Source organism: Cydia amplana, chromosome Z (assembly GCF_948474715.1).
Source record: "Cydia amplana chromosome Z, ilCydAmpl1.1, whole genome shotgun sequence".
Lineage (NCBI taxonomy): Eukaryota > Metazoa > Arthropoda > Insecta > Lepidoptera > Tortricidae > Cydia > Cydia amplana.
This window is the reverse complement of record NC_086096.1, coordinates 7,900,368-7,922,295: the sequence shown is the minus strand read 5'-3', so window position 1 is coordinate 7,922,295 and position 21,928 is coordinate 7,900,368. Positions and strand designations below refer to the sequence as shown.

Here is a 21,928-nt window from a genome sequence, read left to right as displayed (position 1 = left end):
ACGCAGTTTTCGCCAAGTAGCGAAATATTTTTTAACAACATTTTAGGTTTTATTTTATCCTGGCAAACCTGTGACCATAGATAAAGCTTATTTAAACGTTAAATTTGATTTGAAACGGTCAAAATCGCGACCATCGTGACCTGCTGGTGTTGCATCGTGACATGTAATTATACTCAATGTTTTGTCCGTTTTGTTCAAGAGTTTATGCAGCTTAAACCTTAAGTAACTGAAATACTGTTTATATTAAATAAAACTATGTCTCATACAGTTTTTTGTCAAGTAAATAAGTTGAATATTGTGGTTAGTTTTATATTATTTTCAATATATTTAATTCTGGCCCAGACAAATCGTTACGTCCGTTTGGTAACAATTTGAAGCGTAACATATAGCCGGACTAGAAAAATGTAACCAAACGGACACGATAAAGTTGCACGCACATTGAGTATATGTAGTTTTTACCGTGACTTTGTCTGTACTTATTTAATTCATGTGCAATTAATAAGTAATATTTTATGAAGTACTTAATATTGAGTTTTTTTTATGTTTAAAACTCTATCTACTGATTTTAGTACATATATTGTAGTCCTTTTTTTTATCCATAAAGTTATGGATAAAAAAAATGGAAATGTCCCCTTGTTTTCAAAAGTATTTTTATTGTTTATTTTATGTTTAAAAGCTAAAATATTTAATTATTTTTACAATAATCACATATTTTGTTAATTCTAATGATTGTTATTCGTCACATGGCAGTAATACCAATAACTATTTAATAAACTTATAAATAAGGTACGATTTGGGGTCACCTCGTAACCAAACCACCTAAAGTTCCCTTTTATGAAAATTTTTTGTTCTTAATCGGTCAATGATGATTGTTTTTAGTTTGTTTATTAACAGTTCTAAGCTTTGAACATAAAAACATTTGCTTCAAGTATGTCCTTTATTTACTACATCAAAAACCATTTGTAACTGCGATGTATTGAATAAGGGTAGATTAAGATTTACGCGCCTACCTACGAAAAACAAATAAATCAGTCTTGAATATACTCGCGTTCTGTGTTATTTGACTCCTATAGATTAATTCCCAGTACATAATATTTGGCGACGAGGATGGGATTCGAACCCACGCGGACCACAAAAAAACTCCCTCATCCTATTAAATACTAGTGGCTCTGTGAGCTGTAGACCTCGCGAACAGAGCTTAAAACTGAATAAATGTATGGCAAAAATATTTATTAAAATATAGGTATAGTACATGTAATATAAACAAAAAATTAATAACTACATAAAGCTACAAACAAAAATTAAACGAATACGCTTAACCCGCGCTTGGTAAATAAAAAATACGAAATTTTTATTTTGTTCAAAATAAAAAAATAAAAAACAACTATACGAAATTTAAGTATAAAAAAAATACAAAAAGTTATGTAGCAGTATACAATTTCTGGGGATGGAACCAGGGACCTCCCGATGGAGACAAAAAAAGCGAACGTTTGTCAACGGCAAATTTGAAAAATGTAAGCGCAAAGAGATATCGTCCCATAGAAAATTTGAATTTCGCGCCTTTTTTTACTGACAAGATTTGGTTGACCAGCTATAGTTCTTACTAAAGCTGACGAAATTTAGCTACTCATTCTCAAGTAAAAACTAAATATCTAAATACCGCCAAAACCAGCGATACAAATTTTCTGAATTGTTGGCCATTTAATCTATAAACATATCTCAAAAAGAAAAAACTCTTATGATACCGATACGACTATTCGTTTGAGCGGGAGCGGTCACGACTCCGCCATTTTGAAAAATTTCCAAAAACCGGATCGACAAAAAAAAAATATTTAGTCATAGAATTCGGTCACAAAATTTCACGAAAATCGGTTAAGAATTGCGACCTGTAGAGGAGAACATCCGGACATACAAAAGCAAAATGCCCGAGTCAAAACGTAGACCTTCGCTACGCTTCGGTCAATTAATTTTAACTGGTTTATCCTAAAAATATGACTATTCTCTTTAGTGTTTGGTAAACTAGAATATATTTACTCATAGAATTACATGAAAAAGCACCAAATAATCCAAAATATATTTTCAACTCGTGAATTGAGTCATGGTACAACTTTAAATAGAAATGCACATATATGGTGATATTTAAGTTAAAAAAATAAATTGGTATTCTTGCGTCCGCACCCCATTTTATCGGAAAAATCGGTCATAATCGGCGGTCGAATTCGGCGAGCCAAATTGGCGTTTGCGTCCGCACGTTCTGATTTGATCGCACAATTTCATTAGATTGGCGAAAAATTGTTTCGTCTGGATACAGCTTTACTTTACTCTGCGTGTGCGGCAGTCTGTAAAGTATTTATAGGATCGCACCGTGTTGGGTTGGGTTTGACCGTTCGGTGCGATCATGGTGCGATAGTGTGGAAGTCCACGCCAGTACGAGCTATTCCTAGAACCGCTCCAAGGTCGCGGTTCGGTGCGGTAGCGTGTTAGGGTTTAACAGACTACTGCACCGCATCGCGACCTTGGTGTTGCCTTGGTGGCGAGAAAGAGATATATGTGTCTGTTAGCATATCCTAAATTACTCTTATATATTGCATCTCAGTCTGTTTGTTTGATAAATCGAAACCGTCTGTAGAGGCCTTAATCACTATGGTCTTGTGTATAGCCAATTTAGACTCTCGCGCGAGCCACGAGACGAGCCGCGAGCCACGCCACGAGACGCGAGTCCACCGCTTACACTCGCGTTCGGTTTGTCATTCGGTTATAAACCTTATGCCGTGCCGTTAGTGTTTAAATTATATTAGCTCGACGAGCTTGCGAGCCACGAGACGAGCTGCGAGCCCACCGCTTACACTCGCGTCTCGTGGCGCGGCTCGTCTCGTGGCTCGCGCGAGAGTCTAAACTGGCTAGTTTAGCGAGTGCGAGCCGAGCCACGAGACGAGCCGCGGGCCGAGCCACGAGACGAGCCGCGGGCCGCGCCACGAGACGCGAGTGTAAGCGGTGGGCTCGTGGCTCGTCTCGCGGCTCGGCTCGCACTCGCCTGGCTCGCGTGGAGCAGTGGTTTTTTGGGCACGAGCCAAAGGGGCTCGCGCGGGACGTGCGCTTGCGTTCACACTCGCGTTCGGCTTGTCATTCGGTTATAAACCTTATGCCGTGCTGTTAGTGTTTAAAATATATTAGCTGGACTCGACGAGCTTACGAGCCACGGGACGAGCCACAAGCCGAGCCACGAGGCGCGAGTGTAATCATTAGCTCGACGGGCTTACGCGCTCGAGGCGACTAGGCGAGCCACGAGACGCGCCGCGAGCCGAGCCGCGAGCCGAGAGTCTAAACTGGCTATAATATAAGCATTCGAACTTCAACATCATTCGAAGGTTGTTGTTGACTACTTAATTTCTATTTTGGAATTTGTCTCCTTCGAGTCCTTCGATTTACTTTCTTGTGTAATCAGATCAAGTGATCAATACAAAAGTACTTTTCGTTATGAAGTGAAATAAATACATTAAGATAAAAGATTTTTTCACTGACTGTCATTGTCAAACAGGATATCGTTGTCGTTAATAATAATTTTGTTATCTGTTAAATCTTGTTAGAATTTATTATTGTGATAAACCTCGCGCGTACCTATTATTACTGATCGATTTGGAAACACAAGATTGATAGAAAACCGCGGTGAAAATGAGTGAATACGGAAAATTCGGGCCTCTCGTCGGCGCCATTGACGAGGGCACCTCTAGCGCAAGATTTATTATTTTCAAAGCTAACACTACGGAAGTCGTGGCATTGCATCAAAAGTCTTTGGATCAGCATTTCCCTCAGGAAGGGTGGGTCGAACAAGATCCTATGGCCATCCTTGAAGTTGTGACAACATGCGTAGAAAAAGCAGTCGAGAAACTAGAAGCGATGGGTGGAAGAGCTAAGGTAAATTTATGCAAATACATATGTATTTTGAACGAATTTTAATAAATAATATGATAAAGACATCTAAGAACTTGTCCAACAATCAATGTTCAAAGTTTAATTAAACTATAATTGTTAGAAAAAAGATGCTTCTTTAATATTGTGTATGGCTTACAAACCAAGTACAGTCACCAGCAATAATATGTTACTCTTGGCAGGCCGTAGAAATAAATATGTGACACACTGTTATGGCTCTACAAATAAGATCGTGTCAGATACTTTTGCAGCATTCATTGTGCAACATATTATTGCATGTGACTCTATAACTAAATTGAATATTTCTAGGATATATTAGCAGTGGGAGTGACAAATCAGCGAGAGACTACGATAGTATGGGATCGTAATACAGGAAAACCACTGTACAATGCTATAGTGTGGCTTGACATGAGAACAACAGCCACTATAGACAAACTCTTGGATACTGTGCCTAACAAGACTAGGAATCAGAACTATCTTAAGGTAAAATTTTACAGTCTTCTTATTTACCCTTCTGCCCTGTTACAGCCAAACAGCATAATATCTAGATAGAAAATATGTAATAATAAGATACATGTCTAGCTCTAAATTAGTGACCTATAAATAAATACAAAATGTCACATGGTAAGAACCGTAGCCGTTTCCTTTGTACTTCCTCCGAACACCACATATTAACCAATCATGCAAAGTTCAGTCGAAGTCCGTAAAATTGCAATGAGTACTCATTTTCCTTGTATTTAAACTATAATATTGCTGTAATTCGGGAGCACCCTCATAATAGCATCCCTGACAAATCCAGACTGGTTTTGTAGAAGTTCCTAACACTTATTTTTCAGTACACTACAGTAATGATGGCATTTTCCTGAAACTGAAACCCTTTTGGCATCTTCTAGGTCGCATTGGCATTGAGAATATTTAAAAATAATGACAGGTAGTATTTTTAATGACAAAGTTTTGAATAACCTTGTGCTATATTTTGTCATGGTCACTATATCTGTACCAATGTAATTAGGGGATATGTTTTAAACCACAATTAAACTGTTAAAATACATATTATTTACGTTCTTAGTTACTTGACACATTTCTGTGATGTTACATGGCTTAACTGTTCATATCGTCAGGTGACAAGCAAAAGTCACTAATTACTATAAAAATTTAAACAAAAATCAACCTTCTTTTCGTACTAATATGGTTCACTATGGCTTGAACTTGTGGTGGTACTTAGTGACTTTTGCTTGTCACCTGACGATAATATGATAGTGCTATGAATCAAAGGTCTTCAGATAAGGATACAAAGGTTAGCAATTACTGTAAAAACATTAATATTAGTGTCTTAAACTGTGTTCACTTCAAACATGGCCATAGTCTTATCTATTCTGAGAAGTAGGTATGGGATAATCTTTAAAAAACGAACAAATACAATTAGTTGTTTTAAATTCCGGAGTAAATTATATTTCAAATACTTTCTTCAATACATAACTAAAATCACTTTTTAATTCAGCTCATAATATTCTACCATTTATTTCTTCTAAATCAAAATACTGTATAGTACACACTCATAATTATATATGAAGTTATTAACATAACTCCAGGCCTCTCAATTTCTGACTATCAGCAAGTAAGGGACAATAATATATATCCAGGGTCTGCCTGAAACACCTTAGGAGATAATCTTTGCTGTGATGTGTCATAATTTATATACTTTCGCGTCATATTTCTAACTAGTCTTTGACCATTTTTCTAGCCCCTGTGTGGTTTACCACTGTCCCCATACTTCAGTGCTGTGAAGCTAAGGTGGCTCATTGATAATGTGGACTCAGTTAAGCAGGCTATGAAGAATGGCACATGCTGCTTTGGAACTGTGGACACTTGGATTATTTGGAATTTAACTGGTATGTTTCTGGCTTTTTAGTAATTGTAATACCTACTTTTAATTATAAAGAAGTATAATTTTTAAATTGCGATTATGATGATTAATTGTGCCCTGTTGCAGTAGCCACATTAGGATGTTAAAGCATTTTTTTAATGTCTAAAACTTTGTAACATTATTGGCACTTGAATAAGAATATTAATATCAGTGTATTTGCTTGAGTGCAAATGCTTAAGATTAATCTACAACTGTTAAATAGTGTTATCTAAGCTGATAGGTTATCATTAATATGACATGATTAGGCTTACCTATTAAAAGCCACAGTGAATGTATTAAGACTGAAATTCTCTAGTTCATTTACTGTTGCTTTATCAGTGATAAATTATCACATTATAGATAAATGTGGCCCTAGTGAATAAGGGTACAAGTCTCGGGTAGCGCAGGTGTAAAAGGGTGTAAGTCCCACGTAACACTTACGCCCTTTTACACCTAAGCTGCGCTAGACTTGTACCCCTTTTCACTAGGTCTACAATTTATTGTGCCCATGTTAGCGATGGGCGAGTCGAGTTATCTGATTCGAATAATTCGAATCAGCCTACAGATGAGTTAATTCGAATCAAGACTATGGGCAATTCGAATCAACTCGACCACTAGCTAACTCGGCGAACAACTCGCCGAGCCGAGTCAACGCTATCACACTGCTACTAAGGCCATTCAAAAATAAACCTTAATACTGTAGCCCGAAGGCTCTTTTTACAACAACTGCCGCTCGATTCGCCGTCTCAACTCGAGTTGGTACTATGACCATTCAAAAATAAACCTTAATTCCGTGACCCGAAGGTTCATTTTACAACAACTGCCGCTTGATTCGCCATTCCAAGTATCCCAACTCGAGTTCACTGCTAGTATGGCCATTCAAAAATAAACCTTAATTCCGTGCCCTGAAGGTTCTTTTTACAACAACTGCCGCGTAACTCGCCGTCTCAACTCGCTCCGCGCCTGTGACCTTGTCGCGAACCACGCGAATCGTCGAGTCGAGTCAACTCGATTTTGAATTCGAATCAGCGGCCGAATCAATTCAAATGATTCGAATTGAAAAAAAGTGGACTCGTCACATCGCTGGCCCATGTTTATGCTTTATTCACTAAACAATTAATTAACCAGTTTTGCGAAAGACAGTACCTATTTTTAATTTTCCACACTGTCAGAGTCAGACAGTGGATGCTATTTTTGTAAATAATTATTCAAAACAATGAATATAATTAGGTTGGAAAACTTTCAGTTTGTTTATTGATGTTTAGTTAATAGCAATACCTAATGAATAGTAGATCCAGATCTTATAATATGGTTCGTTGAACTGGCCCTATACGTTTTATAACATTTTAGGCGGACCTAATGGTGGAAAGCACGTAACTGACGTGTCAAATGCCTCAAGAACGATGCTCATGAACATTGAAAACCTGAAATGGGATCCGTTACTGTTGAAGTTTTTTGAAATCACAAGTCCTGTCCTGCCAGAAATTAAATCCAGTTCAGAGGTAAAATAGGCTTTATTCACAACAATGCATCAATAGTGTTGAGGGAAACCTCTTGCTTACTATGTACTATCGAACAAATTAATTCCTGACATACTGTGAAATCTTTTCACATTTACATGAAGTAAGGACACTAAGTAGAAAGAATTTCGTACATGCCTGATTCTAACACTGATTTAAACTTTCACGATTTTTACACATTATTAAATTGTACAACGGGACTTAATCGCGTATCTAAGTTTTTAAGATCTACCTCCGACGTTTCGAGGACGGCGTTCTCCCCGTGGTCTCGGAGAAGACTGGCTTAAGTTAGTGGCCTAGTGCGCAAAACGTTCAAGCGGATAAACAAGACCAAGTGCGGGTAGTTCGAAAAACTCGCGCGGTTAGAAGATGCTGATGTCAACTTAAGCCAGTCTTCTCCGAGACCACGGGGACAACGCCGTCCTCGAAATGTCGGAGGTAAATCTTAAAAACTTAGATACGCGATTAAGTCCGGTTGTAAATTTAATAATGCCTGATTCTATCTCTATTGAGCGCGGATAACATCATAATTATGCGCGAGCGATAGAGATAGAAACAGGCGGGTCACTTTACGTTACTGGCATTATATTTATTTTATAAAGTGAAATTATTATGACACTTGAATACATTCTATAGTGAGTGAGATTGGCAAATCATAAATCAGTTTATTTGATTGTTCAGTCATCTGCAATAACATCATGGCCATCCTGCACGCGTCAAAATATCTGACAAAATCTTGTAGTCACGAACGTGTCATATGTTTATGCGCATTTCGTTGTTAAATATTTTATTGCGAATATTTTAGGTATATGGTTACATATCTGACGGACCACTCAAGGACATACCGATATCGGGCTGCCTAGGCGATCAGCAAGCCGCTTTAGTGGGTCAAATGTGCCTGCAGAGGGGTCAGGCCAAAGCTACATATGGCACAGGCTGCTTTGTGCTTTACAACACTGGTGACATTCGAGTCAATTCCAGTAGAGGTTTGCTGACTACTGTTGCTTTTCAGTTGGGTAGCAAAAACCCACCTGTTTATGCACTAGAAGGTTCGGTTAGTTTCCGTTTTTCATTAATTAATTAATTTGTAATTAATACTTTTATACCGTTTTTTACAAGCTTTTATATAACTTGCCCTGTTAGTATATATGTATGTGTGTAGTTAGTGTGGCTCAAATCATGGAAGCTAGATTTGACCCACTTCCCGATTTCCGATTGAGCTGAAATTTAGCATACAGATGTAAATCGGATGACAATGCAATATTAGTATGACATGGAGCTGATCTGATGATGGAGACAGGAGGTGGCTATGGGCACTCTGTAATAAAACAACGCAAACTATGTAACTGTCTTTGGGTTAGAATTGCCTCTATGAGTATTAGTTGCCTGTGGAAAGAAAAGTACAGTCAGTGATAAAACCTCGTACTAAAAATGAAATTTTTGCCTACTACTTATTTAATTGTAATTGGTTTTTAGGTTGCTATAGCCGGCGCTGCGTTGGGATGGTTGAAAGATAATATAGGATTGTTGGAAAGTGCCAAGGACTCGCAAGAACTTGCGGAGAACGCATCTGAAAACGGTAGTGTCGTGTTTGTGCCTGCCTTTAGCGGGTTGTATGCGCCTTATTGGAGACAGGATGCTAGAGGGTACGTTTTTTTGTTAATGTTATGTTTATGATTAACATAAGATAGTTTTTACGAAGGATATCAGCCCTTAAGGGAGATGGAATTTACTATAGAAGCAAATTTTACCGCGTGAAATGATTTCTAACAAGTAACTAGTACCTGTGAGTGGTCGAGGCTTTTATAAAACTATACAACTGTCATCTTTTATAATCGACCTCATAACCAAACCTGTGATAACTCGGGGCACATTCTAGGGATTTGATATCGATTATTATCATTATTATGATTTTTTTACTAATTCTCGGTTATTTACTATAAAAAGGTTCGATATCACACCTGATATCAAGCTTCTTAGATAATAAATGTAGGTATGCATATGTCATTTCAAGCAAAATTTCAATTTACTATCAGTGCCGTTCATATGCTAGAGTAAGAATAATCGAACGAGCGAGCGAAGCGAAGCGAAGTTCTTACATTCGACTTTGAACACGCGGCTGGCTAGCGGCACGTCTCGGCATTTCGATGTTTTTAAGCTGAACTGTCAGAAGATAGTTTGATACTCAATAACTTAAGTAAATTTGTTCTAATTTAAATAAAATTGGGTAAACGTGTAGTCGAGGGCATTATATTTTAGTCATTAAATTATGAGCAGGCCCGATCAAGAGGTTATTGAGCTAGAAGAGCTTAGAAGGCCAAAAAGCTGTTTGTGAGAGGTCTTGCTATTCTGGTCATTTTTTTGCAAGAAACATGTTCGAGTTTAGTATCAAATGAAAGTGCTCGACTTACACTTTTATAATATCGTTTTTAAATTTACCATTTTGAAATAATTAGCAAGATAAAAATAAAATAGAATAAACATAATACATGTATTTGACATTTGACAGGAAATATTTCGGCTTAGCACAGATACAGTTTATTTTAATCTCTATGGTGGTGACTTAAATCCAGGGGAGGGACAGCCGTATACGAAGCCCTTTATTCGAAAAAATAGCGCCATCTATATTACTTAACGCTAAACTTGTAAATGGCGCTTCAAAATTGATGCAAAAAAGCAAATCTTATTGTCAGTAGAAAAAGGCGCGAAACTCAGTTTTTCTATGAGACCATATCCCTTCGCGCCTACATTTTTTCTACTGACAAGATCTGCTTGGCCAACTATATCCGCCTATAGAGCGACATAAAATAGTAGAAATTAAATAAAATGGAACTCAAAAATGTCCATACTAAATTGTTGCCATGTGTAAGTATTTTACGTCAAAAATGTGACAGTTACATAGAAAGTGGCGCCCTCATTTATTTTCTATTATTATATGTCGCACTATACGAGTACCTAAGTAGGTGCAACAAAGTCAATCGCTATATAATTTTTGGTTAACCGCGAGTTCTCAGTTCGGGGCGAACTACTAGTATATGAGGTAATATTCCACTACGATTGTTATGAAGTCCAAAATAATCATGCCGCCCAAGAAAAGTCACGCCCAAGTGAGCAAAACAAAACAAAACAATCGAGGACCTTCAGAAGATGACGCTGACATCTAAAGCAAGTCCTAAGAGAAATAGGAGGCGGAAAGGAAAGAATCGGGAAAAGGCTGATAGTAGCACTGAAAATGATGAGCCTGAGGAGTCATCACCTACGAAGCAGGCAATCACTGAAACGGAAATGCCAGCATCATCAGCTCGCTTACAGCAGCCGCTAGCAGTACGGTCGGAGGCTAAAAATTTAACATACAGTCAAGTAACACAAAAGATAGCCCAGGGCAGCAAGCAGAAAGACGAAACCGCCAAACTTACAAATGACCTGCAAACACCCCATGTGGCGAAGACTGGAAAACGTATCTCAGTGCGAGGAACTGCGGGCCCACAAATTACAGCGCTTAGGGCGGTCGAAGAGCGAAAGTACCTGCACCTCTGGAACATGCAGTCTGGACCGGATGAAATACTAGCTTACGTGAAAAGCCTTTGCGACGAGATGACTTGCTCGGTAGTGGAGTTGAAGACAAGAGGTGACTACCGATCTTTTAAAATTGGACTACCTGTTGCTTGTTTTACTAAATGTCTGTCTCCGGACGTGTGGCCAGTTAACGCTAGAGTCAAAGAGTGGTTTTTTCGTAGAGCCACAGGAGCGTACCGACAATAAATCAAGCACCGAGAGAGCGCAACAGAGGAAGTCTAAACCTACCGTTCACGTTGTCTACCAAAATGTCAGAGGGCTGAACACCAAGCTGAGACACTTCCGACAATCTCTCGCCAGTTGTGAAAATGACATAGTTGCCGTTACAGAAAGCTTTTTAACGGATTCCGTGGAAGACGCGGAAGCTGTACATACTAATTGGAAATTACTACGTCGTGACCGGGCAACGGGTTCCCGCGGCGGAGGGGTTCTGCTAGCCTGCAGGCCCGGTGTCACTATGAGGAGACGTCAGGACCTAGAGACATCTACAGGTGAAGATCTATGGGCAACCGTTACAACGGAGCAATCCTCATTTCACATCTGTGTTGTGTATATCCATCCGAGAGCCACCGACGAAATTTATATGCAGTGGTTTAATAAAGTGGAGTCTATAGTGATGTCTTTAAAGCAAACTATAATTATAGTAGGTGACCTAAACATTAATCCAACATATGCTTCTCAAAATATTCTTAACTACTATGCCTATTTCTTAGCTGTTTGTGGCCTGACAGAGATGAATGGTGTGTTGAATGCGTACGGTGGTAAGCTAGATGTAGTGCTGGTGTCAGAGCGTGTTAAGGCGTCCGTTTCTGAAGTTACAGGAAGCGGTCTTGTCCCAAATCGCGACGCGTACCATCCTCCTTTGGATATTTTAATTACCATTGACCGTACCTGTGGGGAAGCGAGGAGTAGTAACCCCAGTAATATTAAATCACAACACGACTATAATTTTCCGAAGGGTAATTACGAGTGTCTTTACGAGTACTTAACCAAAGAGTCCTGGAATGAAGTGCTTCAAGAACAGGACGTAGACCTGGCTGTTGAGGCATTTTATAGAATAATTTACTCTGCCTTTGACGTTGCGATTCCGAAAAAAGCACGTGCAAGTTCGATGTGTAGACAATATCCAGTATGGTTTAGTGCAGATATCATCAAGGATTTAAAACATAAAGCAAATCTGCATAGGGAATGGAAAAAGAGTAAAGACGTCTCTGTTTATAATTGTTATTCTACCTTACGCGCGGATATAAAGGACAGAATTTCTTGCGCTTATGATAATTACGTTAGTGGGCTAGAAGCAAGGATAAATGGCAATCCTCGTGCATTCTGGCAGCATATAGGCTCCTTAAAGGCAAAAGGCGGTTTTGAAGCTACTGTTCGGCACAATGGGAAGGACCACACTGGTCCGGAAGCAGCAAATGCCTTTGCAGACTTTTTTGCTAGTGTGTTTCTGTCTGATGTGCCGCAACTTGACTATAAAGCTGTCAATAACCAAGACCAAAGTAGAACAGCTAATTATGTGCATATACCAGCAATCGAGCCGCGCGATGTAGATTCAGCCATCAAGAGACTAAAACCGCGAAGTTCGGTGGGTCCTGATAGCATCCCTGCATACGTCATAAAAGGTTGTAAGGACTGTTTAATACCTTCTATTTGTCACATTTTTAATCTGTCATTGTCCATTGGACGGTACCCTGACTGTTGGAAAATCACTCGTGTCACTCCAATACCAAAATCTAGCGATGTCTCTAATGTTGAGAACTATAGGCCTATTGCCATCCTATCAGTTTTAGCTAAACTATTTGAATCCGTCTTGCACACATTGATAGTCTCGCAGCTCTCACCCTTCTTATGCAACTCTCAACATGGTTTCAGAGCAAATAGGTCAATTGAATCCAACCTCCTCACTTTAGTTGATATAATGTCGAGGCATTTGGATGAGGGTCAGCAGGTTGATGTCCTCTATCTAGACTTTAAAAAGGCGTTCGATCGCGTTGACAACGACGTTCTGCTACACAAACTATGCCGTCTTGGTTTCTCACCTAAGCTCCTTAAGTTCTTTGCAAGTTATTTATGTGATAGGAAGCAATTTGTCAAACACGGAAGTTTTGTGTCTAAGGAATATTCAACGCGTTCGGGTGTTAGCCAAGGGTCGATCTTAGGTCCACTGCTGTTTGGCATTATGATCAACGATCTTGAGGAAACCGTTGAACATGCCAAATGTCTACTCTACGCGGACGACCTGAAACTAATACTTGGAATAAAAAATATGAGTGACTGCAAAAAGTTACAGGATGACATCGACTCTATTTTTCAGTGGAGTACAACTAATGAGCTGCATTTCAATGTGTCCAAGTGTTCTGTCATGACGTTTAGTCGAGCAAAAAATCCTATACATGCTGACTACAAACTTGGGTCTGAGAGTATGTCTCGAGTCGTAACAGTCAAGGACTTAGGCGTTATCTTTGATGATCACTTGACTTTTCATGACCATATTAAGAAGTTAGCTGCTGAATGTTTTAAAAGGCTTGGATTTGTTATCAGGAGTGCACGCGACTTCCGAAATCCAAACGTAATCAGGCTCCTGTACACATCGCTGGTTCGTAGCAAACTTGAGTCTGCGGCAGTCGTTTGGAACCCTCATGAGAGTACTTACGCACTGCCTCTGGAGAGAGTACAAAAAGTATTTTTAAGGTTTCTGTATAAAAAAATGCATGGATACTATCCCTATCTATACCCTACTAAGTTCTTGCTGGGATCACTTGGCTTCAACTCGCTGGAGGTAAGGCGTAATTACAAATTTTTGACATACATGTGTGGCATATTGAGGGGGAACAGCGACTGTCCCGACTTGGTGTCAAGACTTGTAAGACTTTCGGTACCGTTCGTGCCCAAGAACCTGCTCAGGCCGCGGTGCCCTAGCCTTTTAGCTGTTCCTCTTACGCGTACAGTTTCCTGCAGAAACTCTCCGATTCTCCGAGCACTCAGGACGATTAACGCGTTCTTGTCATCAGCTCCTGATTGCGATGTGTTTGCCAGCAGATGGGTGAATGTGTGTCGTGAATGTCTGAAATACTGTGAGAGGATGGATGAATGAAACTTTTTGATTTAATTTCATTTCTTTTGTTTAATTTTATTGATTGACACGAAAATGTATATTACCTAGTTGTATATTTTAAATAACTTGACATATTTTTAATTTATATTATTTGCATGTACCTATAAATTTGCCAGCGCTTTGGTGCGAACTGTAATGCTGTGTAAATATATTGTAATAAATAATAATAATAATATTCTATTTATTTTGTAGACCTGATTTGGTGGCTATTAACCTTTTCGACGCCGTGTCAAACACAAAAGCTGTCTTTCAGACGCCACGTCACCGAAGTGTCAAAACTGAAATTGATCTTTATGCATATGCATCTAGGTCTATGTTGCTCTGTGGTCTATAACCGATTAATACGTCTTTGGCGTTGGACCTGCGGTGCGTATATATCGGTAATTGGCGTCCAAAAGTTTAATACGTTTCTCTTCGCGAGTAGGTACATTCGTATTCATTGAGACATTTTAGACAACGCAAATCCATTATATAAAGAATTTATGCAGCATTTGGACACCTCATGGCTCTGTCATTAAACTGGCTCTAAGGACTCTTCACGAACAAAGTAGTAGTACGAATAAATAATTTTTATTCATGTCTATTTTTGGGGTGGACCATTCCGTTGACATGTTTGTGGTTTGTGATATGTTTTTCCTCTGTCGTTTTTTTAATTATTTATCTTGTTCTTATCTTCTACTAAAACTCGAATAAAACTAAAATGTCACTAATTTACATTTTAGTTTTAGTGTTATGTTCTGGGTTTGGTCGCAAAGTGTACCTATAGGTATATTCGACACCTCCTAAGTATACTGAGGCAAGTGACAATTCTATGATATTGCGTTTTATACATACCAATATTTACCTTCTATTCCACTTAAATTTCATGCTGAAATTCGTATTAGTTTTGGAAATAAAGTGGCGTATATGGATGCAACTAATTAAATTTTATACACTTTTACACATCTTTTACATACCTACCTACTCGAACACTTGTATACCTACTTGTCTTTTATCTTTTAACTCGATAGTTTCTTTTGTTCATTTCGTAGTATTCCATTTGTTTTTTTCATGTTGCAATTTTTATGAAAGCTACACGCATGAATAGATCGGGATGTGTGTTCCACGTTATCCCATTCACCAGTGCATTGCATAATATGCCTACCTACGTTGAAGAATAATGATTTTCAATGCCATTGCGGTTCAAGGGGCTAATTATAATTAATTATTGTTGAAGATTAAGTCCGCGTACTCCATTCGGCCTAATGATTTTTTGGCTTAGAATATTATTGATATTGTCAATAGTGATGTCACACATAGGGGTAAATTCACGATCTACGGGACCAAAATTATTTTTGCGGTTTTTTGTATTTTTTAACGTTTTACGAAGTTGAAACAACTGTTACTTGATTTTTTTTTATTTATATGGTATTTTTTTTTCAAAATTCTACTGATATGTAAAATTTTGACATCTGCACAAAAGAGGAAAAAATTAAAAATATAGTAAAATGTGTATAATAATTTATTACTGAAATAAAATCAGTTGCCATATTAAGCTACAGCCTCTGCTATGATGTTTTCTTCTTCGCTTCCAGAAGAACACTCGGGGTTCGGATCGGCAGGCAATAGCAATTCTATCGTCTCTGGCAGGAAAGTACTGTGCTTTCTTTTTTTTATTTTTCTCCTGCAGCTCAGTAAGGGGTCGGAACTCAAAAGTAAGCGATTCAAAATATCCGTGTTGCAGCTTTCTCTCGTAAACTTCCTTGCGAAATCAAGTCGATAAGATCGGAAATGCTTGTTACGCGCTTCTGCAGCTTCTTCAGTCAGCTGTCCAATGGGTAGTAAGGCATTTTTTATAATAACAGAACCATGGACTAGTATCTTATGCATCGTGGGCGTCATGGGATGCCATCCGTATAATTTGACATATAGTTCTGCTGTTTCCTTTGCGTAACTGTCATATTTTTCAGAGTCAATTTTGTGGCCACTTGATATCGTCTCTAAAATTACATTTAATCTATATATCAGCTCGTAACTGATTCCAGTTATATCTCCATTCCATCATTAGTGTTGCCGAAATTTGCCTTTGGCATATCTACCAACAAGCCAGTTTCGTTATGAAATCTTGTCGGCCTGGTCGGTTTGCTGGACTTTCAGCAACGGGAATCGCGAAAGTGCCTTCTAGCCAAGAACGATTGTTTTTTATGAATCTGTCTTCTTTATAATGAGCTTTACTCCATCTAGTCTTAAATTCTGACTTGAAATAAGCAAAATTGTTTTTAAATAATTCTATTTGATCATTAGTACAGCCTTCACTAGATAAAAGTTGATCTCTTAAGGAACACAGTTTTTCTTCCAATGTAGGTAAATTTTTACTTTTGAAGAGATCAAATATGTGTTTTCTAGTCACGATCTTCATTCCTGACGTATTTGGTACATCTAAAACAAATAAACATGTCGATTAAACTCAATACAAAAAAAAAGTTAATTTTTGAGTAAAATGACGAATTATTTTTAAAGTATAAAAATTATGATTTGGCGGAAGCATGCGGAAGGTTTTTTTTTAAATTCTAATAACCAAAACAATAGACTATAACATGCCATTAACAATTCTGCTCGATCTCACCCTATTGTATCACTTATTAACGAGTGAAGTTTTTTTTTTGCGAAAAATGACGCTCAAAAACAGTCTCTCTTTCAGAGCATTAACCTAGCCTTAAAAACAAATAAATAAAGCATATTTATATATTTGGTTATAAATTACTAACCTGCTGTTTCAGAATCCATGATTTTTTTCACTCTTGATCACTTAAAAACAATAAACCACACCTTCAAAGTTTTGCTTTTCTAAGAGCGCCGAGAACAAGTAACGTACACGAAGTGACACGATCAAATTCCGACTGACGTGAAACGAATTAGAAAGTGCATACGAGGGTGGGGGGGGGGGGGGGTTGTTATCTAGCCGCTAAAGGGTCCTCTACCGCAGGTAGCTGTTATCGCAGAGGTATTTATTGTTTTGATAAATCGACTTTTGGCCGCGTAGATCGTGAATTTACCCCTTAGTGTGTCAGTTCTAACTCCTAGGGGTAAATGTATTAAAAAAGAAACATATTCCGGAAACATAAAAAAAGGGTTCAACCGGCAGTATTTATTGGCGAAAGTGGTAAAAGTTTCCTGATTCTGCATTGTTCGTTGGCGGTATGGTAACTATGGTAAGAGTGTATGCTAAAATATTAAAGTCCATTTCATGTAGTTCGCATATCTTCATCGGTTTTGCTTCGTTAACAAAAAAAATCGTTAAAATCGGATTTCAAGAAAGATCTCATATGTTGTGTTGTGATGTCACTAATTCTGGTCTTATTGTTAGCTTACAATCGTTTTCTTATGCGTGCCCAACTTCTCAATATTCAGTTGAGCAGAAATTTCTTGACATTATGTCCCATGTACATCATAGAGCTGGTTTCATGGAAGAGCTAGGAGATTCTCATAATCACTAAAATAATAATGCAAGTGGCGCTTAAGTAGGTACACAAGTCGGCTCCTTCGTGACACTTCTCTCCTAGCTGGCTAGCTCGCGGAAAATCAATGAATGAATGAATGAATTTTATTTGCGGAATACGGGTTACATAGGGTTGGTATAAACATACCCCCTTATTCATAAACGTTTACTAAAGTTGACAAGCCGATAATAATCGTTTGTCCCTTTCCATCATACCAATACGTCGGAAAGGGACAAACGATTATTATCGGCTTGTCAACTTTAGTAAACGTTTATGAATAAGGGGGATAGTATTTACAAGTTCTCCATATTCTAATATTCAAACTATGTTCCATCATCATCCTTCCATCATCTCATAAGTCATAATATAGTCCACTCCATTCGCTGTCACCTTTCTTCCAAATACCATCAGTCAAAATGCGCGTTTATAAATAACGCCATTAATTACTAACTTCTCTCACGTCTCTCGTGTTGACTGAAACTGAAACCTTAGTATTTGCGATTATAGTTTTGTGTAACTACATAATGTGTAGCTACTCTATTTCGATGCATTTTCGAATGCCTGACTGGCCACTGCAGAATCTATAATCCATACCCTTTTCTCTGGCCAAGTGAGAATTTATCTTATCGTCTCCAACTACTCCGGTACTAATATAAATCAAGTGAATCAGTTTCGGGAAAGGGAGGATGCTTCGACCAATCCGACAGTTTCTTCAAATCTTGATTGTCACGAGAAATGCGTGAAGTTCTTGTATCGGCATGTTCTGATTTATCTAAATTGAACACCACAATATGCTCCAATAGAGTCGCAAACATTGTGCAGTGATGTCATTCCTGACGTCCACAGCCGAAGTACGCTTTCACTGATTCAGCTGTGCATCATTCGCATCAAAGTTTGTTCGATGGTCATGTCACTCCAGATCCCTGACTAAAATGTATCCGAACGTCTGATTGTGAAATAGCCAGCCTTTGTGAATTTGTGGTAGGTATACAAATTTCAACCGGATCCATTTCGTTTTCCAAGTCTTGCATGACTAGCAAATATAGATGAGCACATTTGCATAAAAAAGTGCCCACTAGCAATACTAGCGTGGAAATAGGGCAGCATTCTTTCTTTGAACGATGTTCAGGAGCAGTTGCTAGTTTCCCGATCGCTCCGCTTCAATAAAATGTTTTACTAAAGTTATCATCTGGAAATACTGAATCCATAGTTTGGGTGTTTGACTATTTTATGTAAAATAAACCAAAACATTTCTTTAATAAAACAAATTTTGGGCCCTTCATTTAAAGATGGCGGCTAACGCTGTGACCTCCCGAGGTCGAAAACTTACATATTTCATGGCTATTTAGCAATACAAATTAAATAAAAACATTTTTTTAATAACCTTTTAATAATGCAAAAGCCTCTAAATATATCCACCCACAGGGTGGATTATAAATTGAAATATTCTAAGGCTATAAAGAGAATTGTATGTAATGTTGAATGATATAAGGTGGTATTTAGCAAATTCACAACCAACGAAAATTAGCTTCGCTCTTTGATCATTTTGATATTTATTTGTAGTCGTTCTTTCTCACGGACCGCGGCTGACCACTTTGACGATCTTTTGAAGAACGAGTCTCTTTGTAACGTTTTAACGTATAATAGACAAAGTTGCGGCTTATACCAATACTTATTACGTCACGGAAGATTGCAATGGTTTTTTCCCCGCCTTATGCACCGAAATCAGTCACAGTTACACGCAAATCTTTTGTTGCTTTCATCATGAGAAAAATAATAAAATAAATATTTTCAAACCGCTTCGATAGAACACAGACATTGACCTAATATGAATAGTATTCACTGAAGACTTTCATCGGATTGAACTTACTGAAAAGAAAATAATTTTTAAGAAAAAAAAACCGACTTCTATGCGGCCCGGTGAAAGATTATTGTAGATGGTGCGCTATGTAGAAAAGGAGGTAAAACCACCCACTTTTCTAGTAGCATTTCGTTTCTGTAAGGCTCGCAGTTCTAACCTAACCTAACCCACTTTTGTTCGGTTCTGTGAGGATAGCAGTTCTAACCTAACCTAACCCACTTAACAGCGCATATGCGGTGCGGTGTACGGGGGTTTGAGCGGGAGGGGTTTGGCCTCATCATACTCTATACCTACATTTTATGGTAGCAGTGAACGCATATAAACCATGGAAGTATTCTGTCCGCTCAATTATGACCCAACGTAAAGTATTCGATTGTAGGCGGTGCTTACAGACTGTTCGATTGGCAACTTCAGTTCGGCCGAGATGACAGTCAGTGACGGATGGCTAAATTGGTTTATAAAAACTACGTTTTTTTGTAATTAAAAATGTCTTCATGTGTCGTGAAGTGGTGCAGAAGTTGTTTTAGTTCATATCAAGGACAGTGGAATCACTTTTCACTTGTAGTAAACAGATAACTTCAGTAAAATTTGGAATAAACATGACGACATTTTTTCAATACTACCGTGCTAAGCTAAAACGTAACAACTGCATACGACTTTCATAACAACATACGACTTTTTAAATTGCGAGGATAATAGGGATGGTTTTATGCCAAATGAAGTAGACTATTTTATTAACTTATGTTTGGTTTAGGTATTTACTATATACAGTAGAATCCGCTTATAATGACATTGAAGGGAAGTAACAAACATGTCATACTAAGCGGATGTCATATAAAGCATAGTTGATAAACTTTTTATTTTATTTTTTCCAAATTAATCTCAAACTATTTTGTGAGAGACGAGTTTTATTAACCTTATATAGCCTGATCAGTAATATATGATAATTGTCAAGAGGGCGCTGTTATTCTCATGTATAGGGTGACAATTCAGTGTAGTATGAAAAAATTAGTTTCAGTGAAATTCCGCAACAAGGCGCACCCTCAATAGATCCTGGTTCACCTATACCAATTATCAACTTTCACCGAGAGTAAAAACTAAAACAATTTAAACGCCACAGACGTTCTCGCAGGGAAAGATGTGGGGCCGGCTACGAAAACCAGCGAATTTGTCAGTATAACCGGACATAATTCCATATAAATAGTATTTATAGGTCATAGTAAGCGGTTTATCACTATAAGCGAAGTCATCTTATCCGACTTTGTCACAAAGAATTTCATATGAAAACCAAACTTCGCACAGTTATTGCGTCATAGTAAGCGGTTGGTCAGTATAAGCGGAGTCATAATAAACGGACTCCACTGTAATTATAAATGTAGTAATAAATTCCTTCTTACAGATTTGTATTTTCCTTTTTTATTTCATGAGATGGAGCTATAAAAAAACTACCTAGTTATTTCAAATTAATAATCAAATTTGGTATTGTCATTTTACATTACTTTCCATTCAGATTCCCACAAGATGCTATTCGCAGAGAACTATGGAAAAAAGCTGTCCAATTAGAGAGACATGAAATTGAGTGGATGCCTGGCAAGATATCTAATGTTCTATTCATGAGATAACCCGTGAGATAATCATACCCGGTCTCCTATATGTAGATACATTTTTTTCTATCACGCTTTCACTGAATTAATTTAACAAATACACACATTATCTCAAAATGTTGATCATTTGAATCCACCCTCTACTGTCACATATATGTAGGTTCTCTCTCAAGCCATTTCCGTCAGTAGAAAAGAGCGGCGAATTTAGAAAAAATAAGCGCGCGAACGGTTATGGTCCCATACAAAATTGTAATTATGCGCCTTTTTCTACTGACAAACTTGCTTGACCGGCTATATACATATAAAATATTTCCATTGGAAATGAAAGTGGGGATTTATTGTAACTCCGCCTGTTCAAACTTGATTTTAGAAAAACGGACAGACTATACCAGTACGGCTACCATCAGTTTGGCACTGACATAAACGCCGTCGAGAACGTAATTTACTTTCTATACATCTCGCTCGTACTCGCATATTAGTGCAAACGAGATGTATAGAAAGTAAATTACGTTCTCGATAGCGTAAATGTCAGTTTTGACACTGTCAGTGACTCATGGTACGGGTTCTGAACGTGACTTCGCACTGCCATACAGATTGATAATAAAATATACAAAATACTTATTATAGCGGAATACATTTATACAACAATGAATATTTAATTATGTTGAGTTAGTCTGTCATTTAATTTCATAACAACATTTTAACTAGTTATCTTTTAATCTGCATTAAATTATTATACGTGAATTATTTGACTGGTTCTTCAATGTATGGCATAAACCTATCCCTGTCCAAGTCATATTCTAATCAAATATGAACCGCGAACTCTCAGCGGCCAGTACGTACAGCAAGAAGGTTATTAGCGGATTAATGTCGCTGATTGGTAGTTATTGACATTATATGCATTTCATCTACACTTAGCTGTGTACGTTAGTGT

The 21,928-nt window shown here is 37.9% G+C and overlaps 1 protein-coding gene across 1 annotated transcript in view; it reads left to right on the top strand.

The window, feature by feature from the left end:
* Positions 1 to 3,628: 3,628 nt before the first annotated feature.
* LOC134661686 (glycerol kinase 3) overlaps positions 3,629 to 21,928 on the top strand; it is a 49,185-nt gene continuing 30,885 nt past the window's right edge. The window contains exons 1-6 of the mRNA XM_063517844.1: positions 3,629 to 3,915; positions 4,240 to 4,413; positions 5,675 to 5,822; positions 7,187 to 7,338; positions 8,162 to 8,410; positions 8,833 to 9,002. Of these exons, the coding sequence (XP_063373914.1) occupies positions 3,673 to 3,915; positions 4,240 to 4,413; positions 5,675 to 5,822; positions 7,187 to 7,338; positions 8,162 to 8,410; positions 8,833 to 9,002 (1,136 nt within the window). The 5' untranslated portion in view covers positions 3,629 to 3,672. The remainder of the gene's footprint in view (positions 3,916 to 4,239; positions 4,414 to 5,674; positions 5,823 to 7,186; positions 7,339 to 8,161; positions 8,411 to 8,832; positions 9,003 to 21,928) is intronic.